Source organism: Molossus molossus, unplaced genomic scaffold (assembly GCF_014108415.1).
Source record: "Molossus molossus isolate mMolMol1 unplaced genomic scaffold, mMolMol1.p scaffold_m16_p_21, whole genome shotgun sequence".
Classification (NCBI taxonomy): domain Eukaryota; kingdom Metazoa; phylum Chordata; class Mammalia; order Chiroptera; family Molossidae; genus Molossus; species Molossus molossus.
Window position 1 is genome coordinate 8400326 of NW_023425357.1, and position 20952 is coordinate 8421277.

General features: G+C 44.4%; 1 protein-coding gene across 2 annotated transcripts in view; it reads right to left on the minus strand.

Moving 5' to 3' along the window:
- Positions 1-20952, minus strand: part of ARHGAP35 (Rho GTPase activating protein 35) — a 141973-nt gene that overhangs the window by 17770 nt on the left and 103251 nt on the right. The window contains exon 4 of one of the 2 annotated variants that reach the window (XM_036274326.1): positions 15478-15562. The exons of the other annotated variant lie outside the window; for it this stretch is intronic. Coding sequence (XP_036130219.1) covers positions 15507-15562 — 56 coding nt within the window. The 3' untranslated portion in view covers positions 15478-15506. Of the gene's footprint in view, positions 1-15477; positions 15563-20952 lie in introns of those variants that run through there. 2 annotated transcript variants of the gene reach the window in all.

Sequence of the window (20952 nt, forward strand, 5' to 3'; positions counted from 1 at the left end):
GGCTCAATCAAGTCTTCACCACTGGGCTGAAAAAACAAATTTCTAGGTACTTCTTCCCTTGGACCTGCCTATCATCCCTCTCTAATACAAAAAAGACAATGGTGTATGTAGCAGGAGCTTCTGAAGCCCCTGACAATGTAGCACTGCCCAGGGTTCTGAGCCCCAGTGTGAAGAGGCACTCTCTCAACTACAGATCCTGACAGCCTTGGGCCATTCCATCATCTCTGGGAACCCTGACCTTCAGCCCAGACAGAGGAGTCCTCTGCATTGTCTCCTAATGGCCACTTGCCCAGCACCACAGGGCAGAAAACAAAGTGCAAATTAGCCATCTGAAAATTATGAGAGGTATGGGCCTGCCAAAACCTCATTAGATCCATGATCACAAAAAGGGAAGCATCTGAAAATGCAAGGCCAGCTCCATAGCATCAATTAATCATCAACTTAGTATTTCCTGTAATGTGGATGCATGTTTATTTTACGAAATCCCATTTTAAAATAGCAATTCCACTGCTGCCCTACATAACACCATGGCATAATTTAGGAAAGGTATTATTTGCTTGGCCAGTACAACTTTCCACAACTACTAATTAGACATCAATTAAATAAAAACAAAAACTGTAGAGCAGACTGCGAATGCCACGAAGGCTATTAGTGAACTAGAGGGCTAGTGACATGGGTGAGGACACAGGTGGGGCACAGGTGAGAAGTAGAACGCCTGACAGCATGGGCAGCTTGCCAAGGAGCCCAAACCAGAGCAGGAAAGGGCCGGGTCCCTGCAGGCAGAGAGGCTGGATTCTAAGGGGTGTGTGTCCCGGGACCCACAGACCCACAGAGAAACAATCCACGGGTGACTGGCTCATGTCTGCCAGCAGAAAGCAGAAACCTTACCAACGGTAACCCTCAACCATAATGTCTATTCCACACCCACAAGTCCAGATGGGAAAGCTTTGACCTTAAACTCCAAGACATCTCTATACACCAGAAATTGCCAAAGACCGACTACCAAGCAAAGTGGTAGGTCTTTTTTCTTCCTTTAAAAAAAAAAAAAGCTGACTGGTTTCAAATACCTACTATGCTTTATGTTTAAGTTAATCTTTGGAAACAGAACAAGAGAAAGTTCAGAATGGCCAACGTCACTATCTTCAAATATCTTAACAACTGTAGAATAGTCTTGTTCTAATGGCTCAAGAGAACAGAGCTCCAATTAACAATGGAAATTACAGGAAGGCAAATATTCTCTCAATGTATAAAATAATTATGCAGCCCTGGCCAGTTTGGCTCAGCGGTTAGAGCGTCGGCCTGCGGTCCGGAGAGACCCGGGTTCGGTTCCCGCTAAGGGCACGTACTTCGGTTGCAGTTTGTCCCCGGCCCTGGTTGGTCGTGCGGGTGGCAGCCACTCGATGTGTCCCTTCACGTCGATGTTTCTCTCTCTCTCCCTTCCTCTCTCTCCCTCCCACTCTATCTGTACAAAAAAGAAAAAATATCCTCGGGTGAGGATAAAAAAAAAAAAAAAAATAAATAAATAAATAAAATAAAATAAAATAATTATGCATAGCTACAGCTGTTATTCCTTGGAATGGGCCAGAGCTTTTGAACAACCTCCTTACTGATAGCCATCTGTCTGGAATGCTGTTTAATAAAAAGATTAGTACCTGGTCTAGGAAGATAGTTAATAACAACAATAATAAACTATTTATTGACTGCTTAATATGTGTGAAGCACACAATGCTAAGTGCTTACCATATATTTTACATTAATTCTCACAACAGCCCCAGAGCGGTTGTGACTAATCCCCTTTTAGAGATGGAAATGCAGAGGCCAAGGAGTAAGTAACACATACAAGGTCAGAGAGCGCACAAGGTCAGAGAGTAAATCGGTTGAGATATGAACCTCATCCTATTCTAGAACCTGCATTCTTTTACTCTTATGTTTGAAATCACTGATTCTCTAAATTGCACATGTATCCAAATCACCTGGAGGGCTTGCTAGAATACAGGTTCCAGGGCTCTCTCTGGAGCAAGCCCAAGAATCTGCATTTCACACATTCTGGGTGATGCTGCTACTGCTGGTCAGGGAGCTACACTGAGAAGTGCCACTCTAGAAGACGGTTCAGGCCTTTAAGGTCTCTTTGACTTCGGAATTCTATCATACAATACAACTGGGGTGGGTGGGTGGGTGAAGAGAGCATGATACAAAAGGAAACATAAATACCAGATACTTTAGAAACAAAGTATTTCCAAAAAGTATTAAAACTGTTGCTTTTTATATTTAAGTAAGCCTTTATGCATTATTAAAACTCCTCACCCAAGGATATTTTTTCATTTATCTTCAGATAGAGTGGGAGTGAGGAAAGGAGGGAGAGGGAGAGAGGAAGAGAGAGGAGGAGAAAGAGAAACACTGATGTGAGAGACACATTGACTGGCTGCCTCCTGCACAACCCCAACCAAACTGCAATCGAGGTATGTGCCCTTGACCGGAATCAAACCAATGACTCTGTGGTCTACGGGTCGATGCTCTAACCGCTGAGCAAAACTGGCCAGGGTGAAACTTTTTTAAAAAAAGTTTTTAAATTCATTTTCAGAGAGAGAAGAAGGGAGAGGGAGAGGTAGAAACATCAATCGGCCGCCTCCTGCACACCCCACTGCTAAGAATTGAGCCTGTAACCTAGGCATGTGCCCTGACTGGGAAATGAACCAGTGACCTCTTGATACATGGAACGATGCCCAACCACTAAGCCACACCATCTGGGCTTATTGACACTTAGTCTTGGCCAGGTATGACTTTCATAAAAATGTTAAAAAATAGTAAAGAGAAAAGCAAAGAGACCCCTTCCTCCCTCCCTCCCTTCCCTGAGCCTTTCAAATGTGGTATCCCTCAAAATATTTTGGTGACATAAGAAGGCTAGATGGCTCATCAATGCCAGCCAAGAGGTGTTCTAGTGGGCTAAGAATGGGCATATTTTACCCTGATGTCCTGTCAGATCAAATGCTACTAACCCTGGCTTCTGAGAGATGCCTGTGGCACTTACTTGGCAGACTAGGGGCATTAGGAAAATGGATGGGTGACCAGCAGGAGCTTGGAAGTCAAGGGGAGAATCACCTGGTATGTGTCCGGTTTTCTGAAATGTCCAAACAGTTTTTATTCTTGGATCGCAAGTGCCACATCTCAGCATCAGTGCTCTTGGCCAGAATCTTTCCGCAGTTAGCCTGGGCCAGACTGCACATCTGCTCAGTCATACCATAACTCAGTTCCTCCTAAGTTTCTTTTCTAGTACAAATCAATACTTCCTCCAAAACGCACTCTGACCTGTTTATTTTTTTTACTATATTAAATTTTTTTTCTTTATTGATATTAGAGAGAGAAGGAGAGAGAGACAGAGACATTGATGAGAGAGAACAGTGATTGGCCACCTCCTGCATGGGAGCAAGCCCATAACCTGGGCATGTGTCCTGACTGGAAATTGAACCGGTGACCTCTTGCTGCATGGGTCGACGCTAAACCACTGAGCCACACTGGCTGGGCTTACTACTATATTTAGATATAAAAACTCGACAAATTGGTCCTTTAAAGAAATTTAATTTATGCTGCTCATGCTCTAAAGTGCTCCATACCAGAGAGGTCTAATTACTAAACAGCTTTGGTAGAAAGAAACACATCTAATAGACACGACTCCTTCTCTCTCAGGCCTCTAAGAGGAAAGTCTCAGGCAGGCCAAATTTCAAGGCCAGGGGGATGCTGAGAACTCAGGGAGAGAAGGAAATTCCCTTGAGCATAAAAAAATCCAAACTGTCTTGGCGAGGACTGACCTCAGGGGAACCCCAGAGTAAGAAGCCCTCCTTCTGAGTTAAATGCCAACTGTTTATCTACAGTCTATTGCCTTCTGAGAATCACACTGCAGTACCTTCGTCTCTATGGAAGATGAAAGGATGAGGGGACAGTGGAGCACTTAGGTCAAAAGCAGAAGCCACTTGCTGGCTGTAAGACCCTGGGCAATTGTGCCTCAATTTCCTTCCCTGCACAGCAGAGAGAACAGTGCCCATGTTATACCCTGCTGGTGTACACTTAGTAGATCTTAGCAAAGGGCTGAGGGAGTAGATATTATCCTAATGATCTAAGTGGAAAGCAAGTTAGTAAATGGAAAGTTTTGTTGTCAGGGAGACAAGGGTTCGAATCCTGACCCTAACTTCCACTCATCTGCCCTGGCTGGTTTGGCTCAGCGGTTAGAGCATCAGCCTGCAGACCAGAGAGACCTGGGTTCGGTTCCTACTAAGGGCACATACCTCGGGTGCGGTGTGTCCCTTGCCCTGGTTGGGATTGAGTGGATAGCAACCAGTCGATGCGTCTCTCTCACGTCAATATTTCTCTCTCTCTCCCCCTTATTCTTTCCTTCCTGCTCTATCTGAAGATAAATATATATATATATATATATAAAAAAAAGTTCTCGAGTGACAAAAAAACCCCAAAAATTTCCACTCATCTGACTAGACCATGGATTAACACCTACCTTCTTAGACTGCTGCGAGGAAGAAATGAGAGGATAACCTAGGCAAACTCCATAGCATAACTCGTGCCACTTCCTTTTCTTTGTTCTATACTCTCTCTCTTTTTTTTTAATCCTCACCCGAGGATATTATTTTTCCCATTTATCTTCAGATAGAGAGGAAAAGAGAGAGAGAGGGAAAAGAGAGGGGGGAGGAGAGAGAGACTTTGATGTGAGAGAGACACAATGACTGGTTGCCTCCCATATGACCCCGACCAGGGCTGGGAACCAAACCGCAACCGAGGTACGTGCCTCTGACCAGATTTGAACCAGAGACTCTGGTCCTTGGGCCGACATTCCAACTGCTGAGCCTAACCGGCCAGGGCATTTTCTCTATACTCGTAAAAAGCCTCAAGAGCAGCGCCTGTCTGTAGGCAAGGCCTATGCTGAGGGCTCAGCCCAAACAAGCCAGTCTGCAGAAGAATATTAAAAAACAAGCATGGGCTCTGACACCAAAGTGACCTCAGTTCTGATCCTGACTCTGTCTTATAGGTGGCTGAGTGCTGGGGACAAATTCCTCTACCTCTCAGAGCATAGTGTCTTCATCAAATATTGGGTTGTTTATTAATGACTATGTTGAGAGGTGAGTACAGAGATAACACACAGGAAAGGGGTAATATGATATAAATGGCCAGCACATGGAAATAATAATAATGACAATACAAATGTCAATAAAAAAGCCAGGTACTTTTCTAAACTCTTCACTAGAATTATCTCAGTGAATCCACATAATAATTCCTTGAGGTAAATATTATTATTATTTTTATAAGGTTATTTTTATTTATTTATTTAGAGAGAGAGAAAGGAAGGGAGGAGGAGAGAGAGAGAGAGAAACATCAATGTGAGACACATCAATTGGTTGCCTCCCTCATGACACCAATCGGGACCGGGGATCAAACCTGCAACCCAGGTATGTGCCCTTGACCGGAATCAAATCCTTGACCCTTCAGTCCGCCGGCTGATGCTCTAACCACTGAGCAAACTGGCCAGGGATTATTATTACTATTTTTGTTAATCCTTGCCTGAGAGTATTTTTCCATTGATTTTTAGATAGGGTGGGAGGTAGGGAGGGAAACATCGATGTGAGTGAGACAATGATTGGTTGCCTCCCGCATTACTCTGACCAGAACCTGCAACTGAGGTACTTGCCTCAACCCTTCAATCTTTGGGCCGATGCTCTAACCGCTGAGCCAAACAGGCCAGGGCAAATAATATTTTTATTGCCTTTTTACAGACAGAAAATGGAGGTTCAGAGAGGCTAAGCCATTTGCCCAAGGCCACAGAACTGGGTAAGTGGTGGGGGCAGGATCTAAACTGGCTCTATCTCAACGATTGTGTATTTAAACACTATGCTACTACCTCCAGTGTTAACTTCCCATTCCCTTATCCCTTAAATATTGTATGTAGGGTACATCCCATAAAAGCCATATTCATTATAGGTTGTAAGGATTTTCCATTCCTCTCTTGTTTAGTCATATGCATTCATGTCTTCATTCACACTCTGCTCAATGGTCTCATCTGTCAATTGGAGGATTGAGTAGGAAGAGCTGAAGGAAAAATGTGGCCTCCTCTCCGTATAGAAAGCAGCCAATGAAGAGTGTCCTGGCTTTATTCCTACGATAAAGTTCTACTGTTGATAACATTACAGAGTCCCCACCAGATCTCCCTGTTGCCTTCCTGTTTTGGATGTGCTCAGAATGATTTTTTGGCTACTCTATTACTTGAATACTAGGTTCACTCTGGCCCCTCCAGGGTCCCTTTGTTAGCTGTCTTTCCTCAGTAATTCCCTTGTCAATCAAGATCTGTTTCTGGCAATGCCAGACCTCTTTTCTTGCCATGACAGAATGCCACTAACACTCTATTGTGACTGCTTGACCGGGTGTTAGCCCCACAACTAGGAACTGTGGCTTTATAAATTTCCAATGCCATTGTATGTACACACAGCGTGTCATAAATCTCCAGGCTGAGGAGGAAGGGAGAGAGATTTGGAGGGGAAGAGATGAAAATATCACACCAGGTCTGGGGCATCATATGGCTCTAGCATCTGGCTGATCCTTTATAAGCTACCCATGTATTTACTGTCATTAACTGTGAAAGAGGGCTTCTGAACCCTGCTGAGCCAAACAAGGGGCTCTGTTTTCTTCCCGACTTTCAAGAAAATGCATACCCCGAAAGATGCGTTTAAGAAACCACAATGCCAAAGTAAACTTCACACCAGCCTCGAGTTGACGCCGCCTGGTCTGGAAAGCCTGGGATGGAGGGCAGAGGAGTGTGACCCAAAATTGAGGTGAGCTGCACTCTGCAAAGCAGCCACAAATGTTTAAAGCCATAAACAGCTGGGGGCCCTCCTGCCAAGAGTGCCAGCGTCCTTTGGGCTCTGAGTGTGACTTCACCAGCACAAGCCCAGGGATAGCAGTGTGACAGGTCAAGCAGGTGACACTACAGTGAGGGTTCTCACTGGCTAAACAAAGAACTACCAACAAAGAAACAGTCCCAACTAGCACCCAGGTACAATATGTCGCCATTTCCAGGCATACAATGCCAATATCCTTTCCACAGCAGGCCCCTAGTACAAAAGCTCCTGGAGGTCAGAGGCAGTTTCCTCCCAAGCATTAATGAGAGCAGAGGTTAACTTTTTTCAGGTTTCTGATACCCAACTTACCATGAAAGGAACAACGATGTCACCAAAGACAACCCAATGTCTTTCCTTTCCTGGTCTCTCTTCCCTCACTAAAAAAGAGCACTTTTTATACAGGTTAGAAGCCAATAATCCTCTGGCAGAAAAGCTGACCGTGGTCCCCACTAGCCTATAATTCTTCCACTCTGAGTCTAGGATAAATACACACTTCTTCACACCTGGCCTGGATGGCCTGCATCACTGGTCTGGCTTGTGCCCTCCCCCCACCCACTTCTGGCTGATCTGTAACGTGGTCCTTCAGGGACTCAACGCACCAACCCTGTCCTGCATCAGGGCCTTGCTACAGGTTGTTCCTTCTACTTCTACCTCCACTTTTGGGCTGCTAAACTTTGCTCCCCAGGGAGGTCTCCCCGACCCGATCTAAATGAAGACTGTGCTAACAACTGCGCAGGTTACTGCAGTGCTTGTACAATGGGCAGGCACAGCGATGAGCATTCTACCTGCATTATCTCAGCAAACTCTCACAACCACCGCTGAGTTGTGTACCACCAGTATGTTATTTCCATTTCACAACGGAAGAAAAGAGAGCCACGTGGCAAGCCAATGGCAGGGCTGGTATCCAAACCCAGGCAGTCTGACTCCAGAGCCTGTGTTTCATCACTCCACTCCACCAACACTCCACCACCTTCATACTTGTGGTAATTAGCACAGGGCAAAATTTGAAAGTCACCATACACCTGTGTGATTATCTGCTGAATGCTGGTCCCCCAGGAGGCGGGTCTGAGAGCAGGCAGTGTATCCTGATCACCCTCCTATGTACCTGGACTTGGCATACTAACTCACACCTGGAGAAGCCATTCAGTAACTAACCAAGGAGGGAGGGACAATATAAATGTAGTTTCTTTAGTTGAAGAGAGGGAGGGACTGGACTGAGGGAGTTGGTCCTCAACCAGCCTAGTGCCTCAAGGTGTGTAGGCAGGCCTTCCCAGCCCCTTCTGTGGGAGAGAAAGCCTGGGGCCTGGCCAGTAGAGAGAAGGTGTCATCAACAAGTGTACCCACCTCTCTTCTCACTTCCTTTAGGGACTGGTTAAGGGTCTGCTTTCGCTGCCCCAGTACTCCCTAGTGAAGTCACAGGGGCTTTGGAATTCACTGTCTCACCAGGGGCAGTCCTCTGCTCTTCCATGTGTGCTCTCCTGATCAGGTTGTTCACTTTTATAGGGTAGGGACATGGTTTGGCTTTTATAGAGATCTCCCATAAGAGGGCTGCACCCCTTCCCAGAACCTGGACGGACGGATGGACGGACACACACACACACACACACACACACACACACACACGAGGGAGGAGGGAGAACAGGCCAAAGGAGCTCCCCTAGGTAACAATTCGATGACACAGTCAGACCAACTCGAAGGTTCAGAGAACCAGTAGTTTACTGTGGGTATTTCTGTCCCCTAGGCCACTCTTCCCGGACAGCCTGCCATCCTGCGTGTGGGACAGGCACAATCTCCCCTGCTCTCATCTGGCAAGGGCGAGCAGCCTGTCCCACTGAGCTCACTGCTGTGGAGAGGGAAAGTGCAAGTGGAATAGGCAGGCCAGGAGGGCCTGTCAGAACTGTCTCAGGGATCTGGGCTCCCACCAGATTATTTCTGTCTTGGCTGGAAGGGCAGGATTACTCTGTGGAACAAGTTTTCCTTCTCTTTGGCTGCTGGGCTCTCCAGGCAGCTTGCCAGGCCATGCTGTTTCGCTCAGGGCACTGAGTCCTGAGGAAATCCACTAGCAGTGCTGAGCCACAAGCTTCATGAACTCTGCATCTCTGCAAGAGGCAAAAGTGAACCTGCCCGCTCACTTTGATGGCACAGGGGCATTTCTGGAAGGCAAGTGACTTGTGTTTATTGTACAAGCAAGCAGAGAATGAGAGGGTGGTGAGAAATGGGCACATGGGAGGTAGTCAAAAATAGTAAAGGAAGCTTTGTTTTACAACTATTTGTATAATGGGAAAGCAACTCACTAACAAACCTGGAATTATAGGGGAGGGAGAGATTAAGTAACATAGAACCCCCATAAAAATCACAGCATATGAAACCACACACCTCATACTTTAGCACTTTGTCATCAATTCAAAGCAGTATAAATACGGCAATTACTCACATAAAGCCTGTTGGTGTATTCAAGCTGTAACTGCACCTATTAAACTGTTACAGTGATAGATGGGAGTATCTATCCTGAAATTAACTGCCTTCTCTGAAAGACAGAATTACAGAGATTGAGGCCGACTGCAGGGAAATAACCGACTGGATTGAACAGCTCCAGTTGCACCAAATCTGTAAGACAACTCTAGGAAGTGCCTACGATGAATGTGGATGAAAATACAGAGCCTCTTATTTAGGCCAGCTACTCCCCAAGTGGGAAGGGACTTGGTAAAATTCTTTTGTTTTAGTGTGTGGGTTCTTGATTTTGTGCAGGAAAGATTTCACAACATGAGTCCAGGTGACTGTGAGAGGACGTTTACTAAAACTGGGGACAGTGAAACATGGAAGGGCTGGAGATAAAAGCTGAGAGAGAGAGCCTAGGTGGGGCTGCGTTGGCTCACTGGGAGGTAAGTCAGTGACAGGAGTGAGCCAATGCAGGGCTGCTGTTAGTTCACTGGAAAGTCAGAAATAAGGAGACCTTGGAGACAGGTTCAAGGCTTTAGTCTGGCGTGAGCTACCGCTGCCCACTGTTCCCCTGGTTGCAAATCTCATGGGGACCCCCAGAGTTTAGGAGAGAAAAGTAAAGCTGAATGCCTGAGAGGGAAGAAAGGCGTGGGCGTGCTCCAAAGAGGGAAAAGGGCCCTTGGTAAACTTCTGAGTCCAGTTTAGTCTGGTGCTATAAAGAGCACAGCTTCACAGAAGGGCTGGAATGTGGGCCCTTTGCATTCCGATGGGCCGTGAATGGCCTCTGCTCAAAGGAACTACGGGATTTGTTGCCTTCTTATAAAAAGAGTTTAGTGCTACTTTGAGATGAATACTGTGCTCCAAATCATGGGAGATTAACTGATAAAGTGTATGAGGTGCTCTGGGAAGCACAGGGCTCTCCCCATGCTAGCCCAGGGCTGGGCTCTTCCTGCTGCTCCTTCCCAGCCTCAGAGGACTCAGCCTCCACAGTCCTAGGTGTCCTCAGAGAGACAGAGGAAACTCTTAAACTTAGGAACCCTGTGGGGAGGGCAGGGACAGTGTGGTACATATAAAATATATATTTGGTCTTTGTCCTCAGTTCCTGTAACAGAGCTTCCAAAACTCTTGGAATTTCCTGAGTGATAGGAGTGCCTTCTGTTATTGATAAAGTCCCTTTCAACCATACTTGAGTTTAAGATAATGAGGTGACTGTTGGGGGTCCCTAGATAGCTTCAGGATAGGAGCTGGTCACCAGAAAGACCAAGTCTTGATGAAAGGGCTAGAACTTTCAGCCCTACACAACCTCCAGGGAGGGAAGAGAGGCTTAGAAATTGAGTTCAATCACCAATGAAGAATGATTTAATCAATTATGCCTGCGTCATGGAACCTCTATAAAAACCCTAAACAACAGGGTTTGGAGAGCTTCCAGGCTGGTGAACACATGGAGGTGCCAGGAGGGTGATGTGATGAGAGAGGGCATTGAAGCGCCGTGTCCCTTACCCTGTCCTACAAATCTCTTCCAGTGGGGTGTTCCAGAGGTGTAAGGAAGTATCTCATTCTCCTGAGTTCTATGAGTAATTCTAGCAAATTACTAAATCTGGGGGAAGGTATGGGAACCCCCAACTTTGTGGCCAAGTCAGACAGAAGTGTGAGTAACCTGGGGACCCCATTCTTGCAACTGTTGTCTGAAGTGAGGGCTGTCTTGTGAGACCGAGCCTTGCAGTCTGATGCTCACTCTGGGTAGTTTCAGAACTGAGTTATAGGACATCTAGTCGGTGTCACAGTAGAAGAGATGTTGGAAAAGACCCCAGATATTTGGTGTCAGGAGGAAAAACCAACTCTCTTGCACAGTAAGAGAGAAAGAAAGCTATTTGGTGTAGGAAGCAGAGGCCAACATTAGCTGGCCTGATTCCACTGCTCCCTGAGTTGCCAGGGCCCCACTTGATCTGTCTTCTTTGGGTTTCAAATTACCTCAGGGAAGGGAGGCAGTATGGCCAAGCGGGTAATGGCTCTGGGTTAAAATGCTAGCTCCTATCTTCATCTTTCTGAACCCCACTTTCCTCATCAGAAATGGGAAATTACACCTATCTCAGAGCATTGCTATGCAGATGAAATGAAACTTGTGGAAACGTGGAGGACTGGGCCCAGCAATGTGAGCTCCCAATTTGACACTAGGTACACATTATCTCCCTTAATACACACAACTAGCCTGCAAGAGCTATTTTCATCTCCAACTTACAGTACAGGAAACCGAGACTCGAAGAAATGAAGAAACCTGCCCAGGGTCACACCTGCCACGCTGCCCACAGATGCTGCTCTGGTCCCTCTGTGAAAAGCTGTGCTGCACGCCAGGCTTAAATAAAGAGCCTTTGCCAGTGAGATTAAGCAATCTGGGAGTTCACTGACAGCTGTAGGAAATCAGCTTGAGTAATAGTTTGGCCTTTTGTCCTGCTGTCTCCAATCAGGGCAACAGTATAATCTGCTCTCAGTTAGTTATGAAGCTGAAAAATATATGCATATTACTAATTCCAAACACTTAGCAGCCATTTTCCATTTACTAGTTTGGTGGGGTTTTTGGAGGGCAGTTCCAGGAAAGACTGGGTTGGTGTTTTCTGAAGAACTTGCACCACCCATCAAAGTGTTCCCTAATGCAGAGTGCCTGTTTCTCATGATCACTGTGAAAACACAAGGGAGACAGACGTGTGCTTGGCCATCTCTCTGTAGAAAGGGAGAAAATCCGAGGGAGTCATTAAACTCTGGCACCCCTGATGGCTGTCTCTTTTCAACCTGTAATATGGAGGTGAGATAGTGGAAATAAAGCCAGGAGCTAACATTACCACATTAAAACAGGTTTATTAGCTGCTAATACTGATGTTTGTCATGAGTATATGTGATTAGTGACTTTGCATTTTAGAAAAGACCCAAGGGGAGGGAATGGGCACACAGTAAAGCTGCAGGTGGACTATAACCACGTTGGACTGCTGGGCACACGGAATCAATCACCCTGAAGCAATGAGGTCTCCTGCCAGGATTGCTGGAAAGAGCAAATTATTTGATCTAGGCTCAGTCACTTCAATCTTATTCATCCTTTAAGTCCCAACAACTCTTCCTCCCAGCCCTCCCCAATTTCTCTTTTGCAAGCTCTAAGTGGTTTAGAGCCAAATCCTTTTACCTTTATTGGATCATAAACTCCTTGAGGACAAGGGTGTGCCACCATCCTTGCTCTGAATCATTGGTTTATTCCATAAACACTGGGCTGCACAGCAGTCTTTAACTTGGGAGGCAAAGATTCCTCTCACTTTGACAACTTAACAAAGGCTGTAGATTCTGCTCCCTCTATAGAGTATGCATGCACACACGCACACACAACATCTCTGCAATAATTGTCAGGGGTTCCCAGACCTCCAAAGCCCATCCACGGACCCCAGGTTAAGTACTCCTAAGTAAATCCATCTGCTTGCACAGTACAAGCCAGAGACTTTCAGGGTCTGAGAATCTGCTTTTCCCCAAGGTACTGCTCTAACTGCACTGGGTCCCTCAAACAACAACTCTTTAAGCCAACTCCAAAGACAGCCCTTGTGGTGGTAGGGAACACTATGTACAGTTTTCAAAGGTGAAACAAACCTGTATGCAATATAAGAGCCTGGGCAAGAAAAAAAAGCCAAAGTGGAGGCAGACTCTAGCCAACAAGAGACCTCCGAGTGATCATCTTGTATCTAGTGACTTTATTTCCTTATCTGCCCTAAGCTAATTTAGTACAGAGGAAGAATAAACCACTTACACCTTCAGTAAATACCTGAGTGCCTACTATAGTCAGGAGCTATGCCAGGTGATGGATGGCCAAGAAGAGCCAGTCCCTGCCTTCAGGTTCCTTATAGTGTAGCAGCACTGCAGGAAACGGAGAAGCAAAGGGGCAAAGACAGCTGAGTGGTGACACTACAACAGGGTTGCACACCAGCAGAGAACCTACAATTCTTCTGGTAGTGACACCTTACCTTATCTTACCTTGGGCAGATAGGAGGGAGAGTACTCAGAGAATGATTCCTGAAAAATGGAGAGGACAGACAGAGAACTAAAGATGGAGATAAACTTAGAAGCTGAATCCAACCCAGGAACACTTGCTGCAGAGAGGTCTAACAATGGTGTGAGTGGATCTCTTTCAGAGAACTAGGAGAGAAAATTTACTGCTTCTTTGAGGCCAATGACACCCCACAGACAATTCACTCAGCAGTTATTTAGAACAGGACGGTCAAGTGCTTTCGTTTTTACACCCTTAGAGGAAGAGAGTGTTTTCTAATGGCCTGCTCATTGCTGCTCAGATTAGCCCAGATGTAAATGTTCACTTGGAGTCCTTGAGACTAACGATGTCTCCACCCAGCCCCTGCAAACTCCCAATGGCTGAACAAGTGCCTCAATGCCTCCAGCAGTCCCAGCATGCATGAGAGAAAAGTGAAACCACCAGGCAATGAAGAATCTTTGTCAGAGTAGGTCTCTTCTCTAAGGATCTACCCCTGAATTAATACAGGCTGCTGTGGATTGAACCTGGAGTAAAAACATCTTTCCTCTATCCTCCAATTACTATTAAACAGCTTTATTGACACCATACAATTCACCCACTGAAAGTATATAATTCAATGGGTTTTAAAGTAAACTTACAGAATTTTGTAACCATCACCACAATCAATTTTACAACATCTTCATCAACCCGAAAAGAAACTCCTCACCCATGAGCAGCTACTCCAAATTCCTCCCTCCTCAAAGCCTCTGGCAACTGCTAATCGACTTTCTGTCTTTATAGATGTGGCTATTTTGGACATTACGTATAAATGGAATCCTACAATAGGTAATCTTTTGTGATTGGCATCTTTCAATTTAGCATAATGTTTTCAAGAATCATTCACGTTGCAGCATGTACAGTTGTCCCTTGGGTATCCACTGGGGATTGGTGCCAGGAACTCCTGCAGATACCAAACTCCATAGATGCTCAAGTTCCTTCTATAAAATGGTGTAGTATTTTCATATAACCAATGCACATCCTTTTGTATACTTTAAATCATCTCTAGATTACTTATAATACCTAATATAATGTAAATAGTTGTTATACTGTATTATTTAGGGAAAAATGAGAAGGAAAAAAGTCTGTACATGTTCAGTAAAGATGCAACCGTCATAGGCCTAATTATATAGTACATGTCAGCAACAAGGTAACATTTTCTTTGTTCCATGGTTGGTTGAATCTGAGGATGCAGAACCCACAAATATGGATGGCTGACTGCATAGGTACTTGGTTTCTTTTTATGGAAGAAGAATCTTGCATTGTATGGATAGACCACAAGGTATGGATAGACCATTATCAGTTGGACATTTGAGTTGTTATCGCTCTTTGCCTATTACAAATAATGCTGCCTATCCATATTATTTTGAACCCTAAATTCTAAAGTGATTGACAAACACTTCCCTAAACTTGGGAAAGATGCATTTGAAGCTTCATGGCCAACCCCATCCTTGGGACACCAAGTCTCCTCTTAGCCTGGCAGCCTGGTTAAGTCACATTCTTCCCCCTGCTCTGCTGACTCACAGCTCCTTCTCTTCTAAGCCCTCTATTTAAATACCCTTCCTCAAATGTTTACATACATTCCCTGAACTGTTAGCAAGATACCCTGTACCCCTCACACTAAGAACACAGTGAAATTTGTTCCCACTCAGATGTTCCAACCTTACTCAAGACCTTAGTATTATATGCATCTTTTTACTTCTCCTTTTCTGTTTCCACTGAATGGAACTGTTGAGGGAAGAGGTCTTTTGAATACATCTATACCATTCAGTCATTCACAGTCACTTATCAGAGCCCTGTGTCCCTGGTTTGGAGGATACAATGATGAAGACTTGGTCCCTTCCTCCAAGGAACTTAATTAAGCTCTAATGAGGAAGGAAGACAATTAGAGTCCAGTGTAATAAGTGTTCACAGAGGACTGCACAGAGCACTACAGAGACCGGGGTGTGGGGTGAGGGGGCATGCTCAGAGGGTAGGTCAGAGAAGGACTCCTGAAATGGAATGGCGAGTAAAAGCACTGTGGGTGAGCACGATGGTGAAAGTTCAAGGAACTGTATGCAGTTCTAACCTGTGTGGCTGAAGTTTATCATCCTGGGTGAAGGAAATGGCAAAAGGTGAGGCTAGATGATGGGCTGGCAACAGCAATCGACTTCTTCCAGGAGGTGATGAAGAGCAGCTGAAGAATTTTAAAACAGGAAAGGTGATGTGATCTCATTTATTTTAGAAAGATATTTGTAGTAGTGTGAACAAGGGACAGAAAGGACATGAGACCAGAAGCAGAAAGACCAATTACCAAAAGGCTATGACCGTAAACAGGAAGAAAGAAAGAGACTATAAGTACAGGGTCAGGGGCCAGATTCAAGACCTACTTAGGGAGCAAAAACAACAGGACTTATTAGTTAGGTTGACTGATGGGAGGAGGGACAAGGCCTCAGGGAGCTTCATGACCACAGTTCAGCAAATATTCTTGGATGAAAACCTCCACCTTCCAACTGGTGATAGCAAGGGTTGACAAGCTTTCTCTGGAGTGACATCCATTTTCCAAATGAAATATTAAATGAACCTTAAGGGAGAAGGGTCCAGAGTCCTGGGGGTCTACCTTCCCTGTCCCCATGCAGAAGCACTTACTTAGAATCCTAGGGATCCAAGAGAGGATCTGATCTGAAAAGCCCTGGCCAAGTCCAAATGCTGGATCCTGATATTCAAAGGATTCTAGGGCAATATAGCCGTGTGTTCAATAGCACTCCACACCCGACTCTCGCTCAGTCCATTCCCTACCTAGAAGATTCTTCCGCATCCTCTGTTACAAAATCCAACTTATCTTTCAGGCCCAGCCTCCAGCCCCCAGCCCAGGAATTGTACCAGGTCAACTCAAGGGATTTCCTTCCTTCCCGGACTTCCACCTAATGCCTTGGCCTTGTGGACACTGGGTAAAATCACTGCCATGAACTAGTAACTGTTCATTTTTTCTTCCATGTAGCCATCTTTTCCATGGGACCTGGGTTAAGGCTTCCTCAGGATTGCCTCAGCATTGAAAACACCTCACATTCTCAATAGGCCCAGAAACATTTATAGACTGACAAACTAATTTATTCCATGCCACTCCTTCCGTCGATGACTAAATATGAGAAAAAAAATGCAGAAAAATCATGATCTTGGATTGAAACAGTCAATGTCAATACATTACAAAGATGTTCAACTGCATTTCGCCCCCTTTTAAAAATTTTTCAATTGCATTTAAAAAATTTTTGTGAGCGGGAGGAAGAGAGAGAGAGAGAGAAACATTGATGTGAGAGAGACACATTGACTGGCTGCCACCCACATGACCCCAACCGGGGCCAGGGACAAATTGCAACTGAGGTACGTGCGCTTAGCAGAAACCGAACCCGGGTCTCTCTGGACCATGGGTTGACGCGCTAACCGCTGAGCCAAACTGGCCTGGGCTCAATTGCATTTTAAACATAAACCAAATTAAAATCTTAATGGAGTGGTAAAAATTCACTAAACAAAATAATTAAAATAAAAATCACATAGATATTTTGCAAAAAAAGAAAAATATAATAAAACTATCTTTAAAAGATTCAATAGAAAAGGGAGAGGTTGGAAGATTGCCCAGTGGACCTCGGAGCTGCTGGGTGTATAAATGAAGTTGGGCCCTGGGGCTATAAAAAGAGGGAAGATGCCAACCAATTATTTTCTATTACAATAAAAAATATGAACTGTCTTATTCATCTAGGAATCTCTAGAACCTAGGGGAATTGGCACATTAATTACTCTTTTTGTTGTTGTTGTCATTAATCCTCACCCGAGGACATTTCTTCCATTGATTTTTTTAAGAGAGAGTGGAAGGGAGGAAGGGGTAGAGGGGGAGAGAGAGAGAGAGAGAGAGAGAGAGAGAGAGAGAGAAACACTGATGTGAGAGATATTGACTAGTTGCTTCCTGCATGGCCCTGATGGGGACCGAAGATTGAACCTGCACAACCCAGGTACATGCCCTTGACTGGGAATTGAACCCACAACTCTTTGGTCCAAGGGCTAATGTTCTAAATACCGAGCCACACTGGCCAGGGCTAATTACTCTTTTATTTTTTAATTAAATAAATTTTTTAAAAATACGTTTTTATTGATTTTTTAGAGAGAGAGAGAAACATTGAAGTGAGAGAGAAATATCAATCAGCTGCCTCGTGCACACCCCACACTGGGGATCGAGCCTGAAACCCAGGAATGTGCCCTGACTGGGAATCGAATTGCGACCTCCGTCCATGGGATGATGTTCAATTCACTGAGCCACACCAGCTGGGCTAATTATTCTTTTAGGATTGTAAAAACTAAACACTGTGAGGCTACAGAATATTCTGGTAAAGAAAGCAATTAAGGGAATGGAAAGTAGAATTGAACATGATTAATTCTACCAGCTCTAAGAATTTAAGAAACATGATTTTGGTATAAAAACAAGAAAGTAAAATCTATAAAACAAACAAGCAAAAACAATTAGAAAAGACCCAATTTTAAAGATTTAGTAGCTGATAAAATGATTGTCACAAAATATAGGGAAAGGATATCAAAAAGTGGTATTATGATAACTGAATAAAAATATAAAGAGGAGACAAAACACTTTAGAGGCATGCTATATATTGGACAGGCTACCAAAGACTTACTAAGACTGTTTATTTCTGCAAGTTTTTGAGACTTTTAGACTCACCATGGGTCCATGTTGGCTTGTGCCTATTCTTTCTTCTCAAAGAATTCACATATTGATCTTAAAGCCCAGGTTAAATCTTCCACTAAACTCCAACAAGCCACGTCAACCCCTCTGCTGAACCAAAACTTTCCTGTCAAACAAATACTATCACAAACTCAAGAGTGTCAGCTGAGTTTGTTGGAACTTGAAAGTTATTCTATCACAGTTTTTCAATGGAGGTAAGTGACTTATGGTGTAAAGCAGTGATTTTCAACTGGTATGCTGCAAGCATTTTTAAAACATGCAATAGAAGCACTGACCTCTTTTCCTTTAGATTGTCAAATAAAAAACGACAACGGCCAACATAACAGCTGTCTGGTGTGAATAAATCAAAATTATACCTGTATTTTTGTCAGATTGGCCAAAAATATATTTCTTGTTGCGCCACAGAATTTTAGTAATTAGTATATATGTGCCATGAGATGAATAAAGTTGAAAATTGCTGGTGTAAAGACGACTTAAAGAAAGATGCCACCTGCTCAGGTTCACAAAACAAATTAGAAATTAAAATTTCACTTTATAATAATCTCATTCTAATAATACAGTGGTGGCATTTGGGGCAAGAGTGTCACAGCAATATGCTTTCATTATTGAAAGCATATTACCCGGGGGATTCTATACTAAATTCCATGTATGTGGGGATACAAAAATAAACAGTACTGTCCTGTCTTTTCAGAAGGTGATAACTTAGGGAGATAATAAGGTAAAAATGTTAAAAGTGAAATCATGCTTAAACTTAAGAAAAGGTAAGTCACAAGGTAGAACACAGTGACTGCTAAGCAGAGTACACAGACAACAACCGACACAGAAGTCCAGAGGGGGAAGGCGAGGTCAATTCAAGTAAGGACTCTCAGTCAGTGAGAAGGCATGCTTCCAGCTGGGTCTTTGATGACAGATAAATTTGCTGAAACCAGAGGGAAGACTGAGGGTGAAGGGACACAAAAGGGAAGAAAGTAGTGAGAGGAATTTCTAGTTAGAGAGTACCCACATACAGAAGGCCCAATCTGGTTCAAAATAAGGACTTATCGCCCGGCCAGTGTGGCTCAGTAGTTGAGTGTCGACCCATGCACCAAGACGTTGCTGGTTTGATTCCTGGTCAGGGCACATGCCCAGGTTGTGGGCCCAAACCCCAGTTGGGGTCATGCAGGAGGCGGCCAATCGATGTTCTCTCTCATCGATGTTTCTATCTCTCTCTCCCTCTTCCTTCCTCTCTCTCTCAAGTCCATAAAGAAAAAATATTTTTCAAAATAAGGACTTATCAATTTGGTGTTTCTTCACTATCCTGTCTTTTTTTTTTTAAATCCTCACCAGAGGGTATTTTTTCATTTTTTGTTCAGATAGAGTGGGAGGGAGAGAGAGAGAGAGAAACATCGAAGTGAATGGGACACATTGAGTGGTTGCCACCCGCAAAACCCAACCAGGGCCGGGGACAAACTGCCCTTAGCAGGAACCGAACCTGGGTCTCTCTGGACTGCAGGTTGACGCTCTAACCACTGAGCCAAACAGACTAGGACTTCACTATCCTGTCTTGACAGTCTCCTTGCAGTGCTGTAGTTACCAGTGCCCCTTAGACTGGTCAGTACTTTAACATTTCCTCTGTGTATTGAGGAGGTATAGATTGAAGAGGAGGCCTCTACACACTTACCTGAAGTTCCCACAAATCTCATGGTACTGTCAAGACATGGAACAGACCATGCTAGTGAGTCTATCTTATATTAAGAGAGCTGGCTCTCGTAACTTAGCCATTATTGCTAACTCATGACAAAATAGAGCATCCCACACAACAATGCTATTAGCACTAGGAAGGTCAATGTCATGTGTTTGCATGTCAGCAAGTGATGAGAATACATCTCAATTCCTCGTCAAAGGTGACAATTTTTGACCAGAGGAAATGTTCAAACATCCAACTATGCTTTGATTCACACAAAATTTCCAGACAGCAAAATAACCTCCATGGCAAAATAAAGGAATCCTGGCTGCTGAAAATTTCCCACTGTGGAGTCACACCACCATGCAAACAGTTCCTTGGAATCCCCACATTACTACCCTCCCAGAGTGGGCCAGGAAAGATAAAACAGGAACCTGCTTCCTTTTTATTCTGAGCAAACAATTTTACTATAAAAGATACAATTACTAAAACAGGTGCTAGCCTGAAAACGACTAGGAAGATGCAACAGACAGTAGAGATTAGGATGCAGTGAGAAGAAAGCTCAAGGAAAAGAAATCCTGAACGAAGACGCTGAAATAATAAAGAGTTGGACTCTTCCCCAACAGCAGAGCTTCCTGAGCTTGTCTCCCGACAGGGTGTGAGGCCTGGTGCTGGGATTTTCCCAAACACAGAGCTCTAAAACCAGAAACTCCATTTGACACATCAGCTGGCTCTCAGACACACCATTATTCTTCAAGAGCCTCAAGGTGAGAGACACTGTCACACATTTACAGCCTTTCCGAGTGCCAACAGCATCACTAGTCCAATCTGGGCAAGACAGGCCAGGGCCAGGCTGTCAGCATAAGGCTCTCAGGAAATCTCAGCAGCATATGGTGGAAGAGGGAGGAAGCCCTTCAACTCTCAGGGTCTTATCTGTAAAATGAAAGAGTGGAACTAGATGCTAAAAAAAACACCAAACTTTTATTGAAGTATAACACACATCAGTAAGTTTATAGAGAAGTGCATAGTGATGCATTTTCACACACTGAACACACTCATGTAAACAGCACCCAGATCAAGACAGAGAAGAGTCCCAGCTGTCCAGAAGCCCATTTTAGTCTCTCTATTCCCTGCCCACGATAACCACTGTCTTGATTTCTTTTATTTTTAATTTTTT